Below are 10325 nucleotides of genomic sequence, written 5' to 3'. Positions count from 1 at the left end.
AACAACCGAAGTTCGTCAAAGTCGAAGTACATTGACATTAAGTTTTTGGTTGTAAAAGAGAGAGTGCAGAATAATGAATTATGTATAAAACACATAGGTACAGACTCCATGATTGCGGATCCTCTTACTAAAGGATTACCACCCAAGAAGTTTCACCAACATGTTGCTTGTATGGGTGTAATATCTGTTTAGGATAATTAGAAAAATGTGGGAGTCTGAATATGTTTTAAGTTCTGTTTTTTGATGTTCTATGTAATGCAATTGTAAACAATTTTGATGATATATACAAGTTGCATTCAGTTTCAAGTTCATTATTTCTTTCTTTAAAGTTTAAATTTTTTGGCCTCATAAAGTAAAGTAAAGGTGACTCAATTAGAAATAGGCACGTCTAATCACACTTGCGTGAAATTTCTAAACTATATGTCCAAATCAAATTCATGTCATTCAGTTATGTTGGGAGCGTGATTTATGTCAGTTTAGTTGCGAATAAATGTGACAAATGCCGCTTAAGTCCTTTGTTAGCATAATTGATGGACGGAATTGTTTAAGAAATACGATAAGTAAATACAGAAAAGTTGCATGCAATAAAGTTAAGGATATATAATCAAAAGGTTGCACTTGTCCATGTGGGAGATTGTTGGATTTAGAGACGTCTAATTACAAATATTAAGTTGGACATACGTGCATTGTGATTATAATGTCAAATACTGTCAGCGAAATTACATTTATGTAATGATTAAAATATGCCAAATAATGTGATTAATTAAATCATGGCATTATACGTATTTAAATAAGGATTTGGATACAAATACATATAGAATAATGTTAATCAATTACAATTGTTAATGGACCGATTATAATTGATTAAAAATAATAGCAGTAATAAATTTGAGCTGAATAAGGAAATCAGAATCTATTCTGATTGATTGATTGATTTCAAAATCTGAAATTTCAGATTTCTTGACAGACTTGTTTCAGCTAAATTTTAGGCTGCCCTAGGATTGGGGTTTTGCACTGCTATAAAAGGGCTGAGTCTCCAAGGCTTGCAATCACTCAGAAAAAATTGTCTGCTCCATTGAAGACTAGATACTCTGTCATTTGGGATAGCCAGAGAAAAGGATTGCAAGCTCTTGGAAGGATTCAAGAGCCAATAACTCAAGTCAAGACCAGGAGCCTTTGAAGATGGAGAGTAAGTTCCGCTGTGCATTGATTTTGATTTCTTACAAAGGAGTAGATCTTGGTTAAGGGGTTTAAAGTAATTAAGAAAAAAAAAAAAAAACCCACAAAGTAAATCTTTCAAAGAAATTCAGTAATTTTCCACCGTTAGAAAATGCAGTATACATGTGAAGAAAGGCACAGGAAATTCTCCCACCTGTAGAACGCATGAATGAAATACAATGTGAAAAGGGAAGTTAGTGGATAATTGAAAGAAACTCTGAAATTGCAATATGAAGTGCGTCACGAAGATGAAAGAAAGTGCGAAGAAGTGTTTGAGAAATTCTTGGGGGTGTGGTATGAAATGAATAAAAGCGGATGTGGACCCAGAGAAAAAGAAAAGTGTTAGTTGGTGGTCATCGACCAGACATTAGGAAGTCTTCCACTGTGAGAAAATGTCCAGAAAAATCATGATAAATATTGAAAAGAGAAATCGGCAGGAATTCATAACATGAAAGAAAGTGTGGAGAGTTTCTTAAAAACATAGTTCTTTAATATTACATATCAAATTCTGGTAAAATTTCACAATAATTTAGTTGTGTAGATCATCTTCTAGATTCATTGCATTAGGATATTGTTGCTCGATGTTTCGAACCATCAACGGTGGTTCATCTTCAAGAGAATTTGTGAACATTGGTCTTATTATTCAATTTAATAAATAGATGTAAGAGATGTATTGCCGACAGATATTAGGGTGATTAATTTTAGCAAAGGTTGGAATAACTGATGAATTTCTACATCTCTTCAGGAATGTAAGATCAGTCTTCTTCTTCGTTAAGCATAATCTGTATCGTTCAAAATTGCGAACTTTTTTCATTGCTTCCCTTTCGTACTAGGTGATTATTTTATCTCTTAGGTTTCTGCAACCTTCATAGGTGTGTAGATCATCTTTCGGATTCATTGCATTAGGTTATTGTTGCTCGACGTTTCGAACCATCAATGGTGGTTCATCTTCAGGAGAATTTGTGAACACTGGTCTTATTATTCAATTTAATAAATAGATGTAAGAGATGTAATAGATGTGTAGCCGACACTTATTAGGGTGGTTAATTTTCACAAAGGTTGAAATGACTGATGAATTTCTGCATCTCTTCAGGAATGTAAGATCAGTCTTCTTCTTCGTTAAGCATAATCTGTATCGTTCAAAACTTCGAACTTTTTTCATTGCTTCCCTTCCATACTGGGTTTATATTTTATCTCTTAGGTTTCTGCGATCTTCATAGGTGTGTAGATCATCTTCCGGATTCATTGCATTAGGTTATTGTTGCTCGACGTTTCGAACCATCAACGCTGGTTCATCTTCAGGAGAATTTGTGAACACTGGTCTTATTATTCAATTTAATAAATAGATGTAAGAGATTATTGCCGAAACCTAAGAGATAAAATAATCACCCAGTATGGAAGGGAAGCAATGAAAAAAGTTCGTAGTTTTGAACGATACAGATTATGCTTAACGAAGAAGAAGACTGATCTTACATTCCTGAAGAGATGCAGAAATTCATCAGTTATTCCAACCTTTGCTAAAATTAACCACCTTAATATCTGTCGGCAATACATCTCTTACATCTATTTATTAAATTGAATAATAAGACTAGTGTTCACAAATTCTCCTCAAGATGAACCACCATTGATGGTTCAAAACGTCGAGCAACAATAACCTAATGCAATGAATCCGGAAGATGATCTACACACCTATGAAGATTGCAGAAACCTAAGAGATAAAATAATCACCCAGTAAGGAAGGGAAGCAATGATAAAAGTTCGCAGTTTTGAACGATACAGATTATGCTTAACGAAGAAGAAGAGTGATCTTACATTCTTGAAGAGATGCAGAAATTCATCAGTTATTCCAACCTTTGCTAAAATTAACCACCCTAATATCTGTCGGCAATACATCTCTTACATCTCTTACATCTATTTATTAAATTGAAAAATAAGACCAGTGTTCACAAATTCTCTTGAAGATGAACCACCGTTGATGGTTCGAAACGTCGAGCAACAATAACCTAATGCAATGAATCCGAAAGATGATCTACACACCTATGAAGATTGCAGAAACCTGAGAGATAAAATAATTTAGTTGTCAAACCAGTTGTGAGGACAATTATTTGTAGTTGTTAATAACTAATGCATGATGACTCATCATTATTATTCAAGGAAAGTTATGTCACTTGAAATAACTAGTAGTCATCTTTATTATTCAAGGAAAGTTGTGTCACTTAGAATAACTAGTTGGTGGTTATTAAGAGGCACGCTTTCACTCTGGCCACATGTCTCTTTGTTTTGGACCGTTAACCTATTTCTTAGTCCAAAAAACAAACTCTTAACCAAGCCAAAATAATTTTAAAACATACCGCTCCAAACCCAAAAAAATTAATATTCTATATTATTTATTGAAATTAATAAATAAATAACTTAAATAGTTTTCCCTCCCTAGAAAATCTCATTAAAACCATTTGTCAAAATTTCTGTTGACACGGAAGCAAACTCCTACCTTTAAATAAAATTTTATTGTACTCCTGAGTGAAATAAGCAAGTAAAATTTCAAAAATGTTATGATTAGTACATTGTTAAAGCTAGGAACAAAGCTCACATATTAATTTGGGCCGTGCAAGATTTTGTTCACAATCAACAAACTTTTTAGTGACCAAATTATCAAAAAAAAATAAATATTTTCTTAATATTAATTATGTGTAAAAATCTATTTGAATTTTAAATAAATACAAATTTAAAATATTTGATGACTTTGTCAATTCTCAGGAAGGTTTTTCTCATTCTCGATTGAAGGAAAAAGCAAAAACTTATTGAAGCTTTGTTAATGTCATTGTCGCATCTTTGTATCCCTCACAAAGACCAGCTAAGAAACGGTGAGAATTTGAAACGCGTATAAAAATATCAAGGCTTTGTCGGAGTCCTTTCAGTGGCATTATTGCATTTATAACTCAGTGTCTAAAATGGAGTAGTTTATGCACGCGGAGGTCAACAGTGTTTGGAATTTAATTAAAAGATTTCAAAATTTTTTGTAGAGATAATTTTTGATCGTGTTTTTGACGTGGAAATAGATTTAGCATCATCAAAAAAATCTAGAACATTTAAGATTTTGAAATTTAACAACTATAACTTGTATTTACAAAAATTCTTACCAAATTTTCTCAAAATATAACAAGAATTTCTATAACTTTCCAGTCAAAGAACAATCTCGTCAAACTACTCAAGCGTTTAAAAGCAGAACCATGAGAATCTTTTGCAATTCCAAGAAAAGTATTTTTAATAATACAGTAATTAAAATATACATTTTTTGATAATACGTCAAATTTAAGGGTACAGATCTTATATTTCAGTCAAACTCAGAACTTTTTTCTTAATGACATGGTGGCCCGATAAAAAGATATTAAAAAAACATATTTGAATAAAAAATAACGAGCAGAACCATGAGAATCTTTTGCAATTCCAAGAAAAGTATTTTTAATAATACAGTAATTAAAATATACATTTTTGGATAATACGTCAAATTTAAGGGTACATATCTTATATTTCAGTCAAACTCTGAACTTTTTTTCAATGACATGGTGGCCCGGTTAAAAGATATTAAAAAAACATTCAAGTCATTGGTTAATTTTATTAATGACCGATCCAATAAACGGTTAAAAGATGACAGCCAGACCATATCCTATGTCATCGCACCATGAAATTCTATGTCATCCTACCATGAAATAAACGGGAAGCCCTATTTCCAACTCTATTGTATAGTAAATGCGGCTTGACCTAAGGTAGATATAACAGGATATAATATATTGTTATTTTTTTTCTCTTTCATCACTGGTATGTTATATCAACTCCATGTCAAACAGCATTTACTATGCAATAAGATTGGCATAGTAATAAGATTGGCGTGTTATATCAATCGTATATCAAACAACATTTACTATACTATATTGTTTACTATGCAATAGGGTTGGAAATAGGGTTTCTTGAAATAAAGGGACAAATAGGGCTTTCTTGAAATAAAGGGACAATAACGCACCGAAGTTAAATATTTAACAATAATAAATATGAGAGATGACCTGCACAGAGCTAACTTTTATTAGCAAGCAGTTTAGTACTTGTCAGATCAACTGATCGCTCAAATCCCTTCCTCTTCTCACACTGAGTCTGCCCCTTTTGGCATTTCATCTTCTCATCTCCGTGCCATCCCTCCCTCTTCTCACACTGAGTCTGCCCCTTTTGGCATTTCATCTTCTCATCTCCGTGCCATCCCTCCCTCTTCTCACACTGAGTCTGCCCCTTTTGGCATTTCATCTTCTCATCTCCGTGCCCAGTGCAATTTATCAGTCCTAAATACAAGAAATGGCGAATAATCAGACATTGGCTTCTTCCTCTGCAACTCCCAACAGCAATTATATTTACGATGTTTTCCTCAATCATAGAGGGCCGGATGTTAAGAAAACCTTTTCCAGTCATCTCTACCGACGGCTTCTTTCCTCTGGATTCAGAGTGTTTCTAGACCAGCAAGAAATGCAGGAAGGGGAAAATATAACTTGTCAAATTGAAGGAGCTATTGCAACGGCCTCTGTTCATGTGGCTATTTTCTCTCCACGATATGCGGAGTCAAAATGGTGTCTAGACGAGCTCCTGTTGATGCTGAAGTCGGGGGCGACCATTATCCCTGTCTTTTACCATGTTAATCCTTCTGAACTTCGGAGGACGCAGGATGAAGGCAATTGCGGAAAGTATGCTGAAGCCCTTCGCCAGCTAGAAAAGAAAAAGAGATACGAACCTAACACTGTTCAAAAATGGAGACAGGCCCTTTCTAGCGTTGCAGATATAAGCGGTTTGGAACTGCAGGAGTGTAATGGGTAAGATTTCTAACTACTTTTTCCCGATTGACCTTTAAGTTCTTTAAGCGTGTTTCTCACCAGCTTTAGTTAAGTATTTGTAAATAAACAGGGACGAGGGGGAGCTCGTGGATAGGGTTTTGCACTTGGTGCAGAAAAGGGCCAGAAAACCCCTTTTGGAGGTGGCCACATATCAAACTGGGTTAGAAGGAAAGCTACAAGATTTTGAATGGACTGTGTTGTCACAACATCACAGCGAGGAAGTCAAGATTGCAGGGATAGCAGGCATTGGTGGAGTTGGCAAGACGACTCTTGCGAAACTGTTCTTTAACCGTAAGAGATCAGAGTATGATCGATCTTGCTTTTTGTTTGACGTGAGAGAAGCTGCATCTAGGGGTTCTTTAACATCGTTGCAAGGTAAACTTTACGAGGACTTGACTGGACAGGCTCAGACGATGAATAGCATTGATGAAGGCATAGCGATGTTAAAATGTCAAGTCCCGAATTCTCAAGTTCTCGTAATTCTAGATGATGTGGATTCTGTTGAGCAGATGCGGGCATTATTTTCACCGCTGAAGGATAGCCTTAGTTCATGTAGCATAATTTTAGTTACATCTCGCAATAAGGCTCTTCTTAAAAGCTGTGGAATGAACTCGTCCATTTATAATCTGAAAGGTCTGAATAGAGAAGATTCTCGAGAGCTATTTTGCTTGCACGCTTTTCAGCAGTCTAACCCTGTTGTAGGATTTGAAGAAGTTGTTAGCCAGTTTTTGGATCAGTGCCAAGGATTGCCGTTATCTCTGAAAGTGATAGGGGCTCATCTTTACTCGGAAAGCCAGGACTTGGGGTATTGGAGAGCCCTGTTACAAAAAATATCCAAAGTACTTCCCAGTGATGTACAAGGCAGACTTAAAATTAGTTTTGATAGCCTTGATGAGCAAGAGAGAGAGATCTTCTTAGATATTGCTTGTTTCTTCATAGGAGAAAACAGAGAGAAGGCCATCAAACTATGGGACGCATCTAACTGGGAAGGATCCATCGGTTTTCGGAACCTAGAGAACAAGTATCTCGTAGAGGTCGACCACAGAAACTGTATAAGAATGCATTCTCATCTTCGAGACTTGGGCAGAGCTTGGGCAGTGAAAGAACCTAAGGTTCGTCTTTGGCGCTCAACACACAACGCCTTCTGTAATGTGTTCCCCCAATCATCGGTATGTGTTTGAACCACTACACATTCAATTTAAGCTGTTTTTCATCTTTAAGCTGTTCTTAAATTTATGGTCAATTTAAGCTGTTTTTCATCTTTTGAATTATTATTGTTTCTAACAGTTTTCACTCAACAATTTAGGTACGCGGAATTAACTTACAAACATCAGGCATTTCTTTGGAAAATCCTCTGGAGATCGGCAATCCTTTTGTTCATCTGCGCGGCTTGCAGCTGCTGAGAGTTCAAGGTGAATGGTGTGAAAGCCTATCCAATCACTTGAGATGGTCAAATCTTCTATGGCTCCGGTGGGATTTCTCTTCCTTCAATCGGATCTCGTCACATGTCTCGGAAGGTGTGTCGGAAAGTGTATCTTTCTCACATGGGTTCTCGGAAAGTGTTTCGGAAATTGCTTCTTCCTCCCGTCTCGGGAGCTCAGAAGTTCTTGTTTCCTCTGATCGGCCGTGTCGCTACTTTTCTTTGCCTTCGAGTATTCCAATAAAGAACTTGAGAGTTTTAGAAATCTTTGGCGGCGATAGCCACTTGGAAACACTGTGGGAGAGTGGCAGTGAGGTAACTCTTTTGTTGCGGTCTGGTTCCTTTCGGTAATTAAAAGTTTGTGTGTTGCGTTATGGTTCTTTTCAGTGACTAAAAGATTTTGTGTATTTTTCTCCTTTCATAGCAAGTAGAGGTTTTTAAATTTAAAACGAACAATTCGTTGTAGGTACCTATTCAGTTGAGGGAGTTGAATATTGATGTAGCCCATTTACAGTTGCCAAGGTCTATTGGGATGTTGAACCACCTGGAAAAGATTGAACTGGGATGCACTATCGAAGCACTGCCAGAAGAATTCTTTCTTCTCCGCTCCCTGAAACATTTGAGAATGCGCGTAAGCATGAAGTTACTGCCAAATGCGATTGGGAATCTTTCAAACCTCCAACATCTTAATTTGACTGGTAGCTGCGATTTAGAAACGCTGCCAAACTCTTTTGGGAATCTTACAAACCTTCAGTATCTTAGCTTGTATGGGTGCTCCCGTTTGGAAACGCTGCCACATTCCTTCGGGAGTTTAACTGGACTTAAACATCTCTATTTGAAGGGTTGCTCGCAGTTGATCCTCGGTGCAGAAACTCTAGGAAATATCAGAACGCTGGAAAGCTTAGACCTTTCAGATTGTCAGAAAGTAGAAATATTGCCTCCTCAGGTTACACGTCAGTGGTCCCTGGAAAAACTTTCCTTGTGGAATGCGAACCTTAAAGAATTGCCATGTGATATTGGAAACTTAAGTAACTTGGAAATTCTGAGAGTATCCTTTCAGGAATCCTCTATGGCAATGCTGCCTCCTTCACTTGGTAAGCTAAAGAGCTTAAAGCACTTGACACTATTTGGTGGGATTTGGAAATGTTTGCCGGACTCAGTTGCAGAGTTGAATCGATTGACGGATCTCAAAATCGATTGTGGAAGAATAGAGTATTTACCAGCAAGTTTAAGAGAGTTAAAGAGTCTTACAGTTTTAAAAGTAACTAAATGTCCTCTGCGTGAAGTGCCATTTGGCAAGGTGGAAAACGTTGAGGGAGAAGATGCATCAGCACAGCAGAGTGAACGCAGATTGTTGGACTCTTCTATTCACAAGGGCATGCTTCTTCGACTCAAACAGTTAGACCTGCATGGCACAAGAATAAGGGAATTATCATTTGCTGAAGGCGTTTGCCCCAACCTGCGTCAGCTGGACATCAGCGATTGTTTAGAACTGGAGGAGGTTGGAACATTGCCCACAACACTAATATTGCTGGATTTGAATGGATGTGATGTATTAAAGAAAATAACAGGGTTTTATGGTCTAGCAAAACTTAGAGAACTGGACATGAGAAACTGTAAAACAGTGGAGGAGTTGTCAGGTGTTGAAACGTTGATATCTTTGGTGCATCTCCGGGTTTCTGGATGTTGCAGTCTTAAGAGCATAAGGAGATTTGCAGATGCAACTAATCTTCGAACACCAAGCTCTGAAGCTCCTCCCAGCGATTTGATAGAATTGGAATTGTTTAAAGATTTAAAGTTGTGGAAAGAGCAGTTGCATGAGTTGCAGGTGGAGAGCTTTTATCTGGAAAAAGAACAGGAAGTAGAAGCCCAATATTTTAAAGGGAGAAACGAACGGCAATGGGAGGTTGAAGATTTCAGGCGGGGAAACGAACAGCAGTTGCAGGGGAGAAACGAGCAGCAATCGAGAAGTTTTATGGGAGGAAACGAACCGCAGGAGCAGTCGGCGAATTTTATGGCGGGAAACGAACCGTTGGCAAATGCTGAAGGTCTTGCCAGGCGGGCGAACGCACTGCGATCGGAGGCTGAAGATCATGACAGGCGGGCGAACGCACTGCGATTGGAGGCTGAAAATCATGACTGGCGGGCGAACGCACTGCGGTCAGATGCTGAGGTTCTTTACGGACAGGCGAACACACTGCAGACGGAGGCCGCTTTTAGAGGCACTGCTCATGGAGGCCAGGCTGGGGGAGCGATTGAATTTCGTTGGCCCTTCTTCGCTACGTCCTCGGCTTCAAACTTCTCGCCCTGGACCGACCAGGCATATCCTCTCCCTGATGAACTCCCCACTCTCCCCGCCGTGGACACCATTCTCTCCCTTGGCCGGTCTTCCCCCCATTTCTTGCCCCCGCCCAACTCCCCACTCTCCCCCCGTCCATCTCCCCACTCTCGCCGCGCTGAGCAGACTGGTTCGGTCGAAGGATCACCAGGCATATCCTCTCCCTGATGAACACCCCACTCTCCCCGCCGTGGACACCATTCTCTCCCTTGGCCGGTCTTCCCCCCATTTCTTGTCCCCGCCCAACTCCCAACTCTCCCCCCGCCCATCTCCCCACTCTCCCCCCGCCTCCCCCCGCCCATCTCCCACTCTCTCCCCCGCCTCCTCCTACCCATCTCCCCACTCTCGCCGCTCTGAGCAGACTGGTTCCCCGCCCAACTCCCCACTCTCCTCCCGCCCATCTCCCCACTCTCGCCGCTCTGAGCAGACTGGTTCGTTCGAAGGATCAACATTGGACGCATCACAGTCCATGACA

At 38.9% G+C, this 10325-nt stretch overlaps 1 protein-coding gene across 1 annotated transcript; it reads left to right on the top strand.

Annotated features, from left to right (window-relative positions):
- Positions 1-5379: 5379 nt before the first annotated feature.
- Positions 5380-10062, top strand: LOC149214016 (uncharacterized). The gene is made up of 4 exons (XM_089390837.1): positions 5380-6071; positions 6163-7261; positions 7399-7827; positions 7979-10062. The coding sequence occupies exons 1-4, from the start codon at positions 5563-5565 to the stop codon at positions 10016-10018; spliced, it is 4077 nt and encodes a 1358-aa protein (XP_089246963.1). The 5' UTR covers positions 5380-5562; the 3' UTR covers positions 10019-10062.
- The last annotated feature ends 263 nt before the right edge of the window (positions 10063-10325 follow it).

Source organism: Pinus tabuliformis, chromosome 1_1, assembly GCF_031772625.1.
Source record: "Pinus tabuliformis cultivar Carrire ecotype Pingquan chromosome 1_1, CPIR1, whole genome shotgun sequence".
Taxonomy (NCBI): domain Eukaryota; kingdom Viridiplantae; phylum Streptophyta; class Pinopsida; order Pinales; family Pinaceae; genus Pinus; species Pinus tabuliformis.
Note: the sequence above shows the minus strand (reverse complement) of the source record. Positions and strands in the feature narration are given on the sequence as shown.

What these genes read in the sequence shown, in the direction of transcription:
- LOC149214016 (XM_089390837.1), top strand. Translation starts at nt 5,563, where the DNA reads ATGGCGAATAATCAGACATTGGCTTCTTCCTCTGCAACTCCCAACAGC. An exon ending in GAACTGCAGGAGTGTAATGG is followed by an intron (nt 6,072 to 6,162) that starts GTAAGATTTCTA and finishes GTAAATAAACAG; the next exon opens with GGACGAGGGGGAGCTCGTGG. An exon ending in TGTGGGAGAGTGGCAGTGAG is followed by an intron (nt 7,828 to 7,978) that starts GTAACTCTTTTG and finishes AATTCGTTGTAG; the next exon opens with GTACCTATTCAGTTGAGGGA.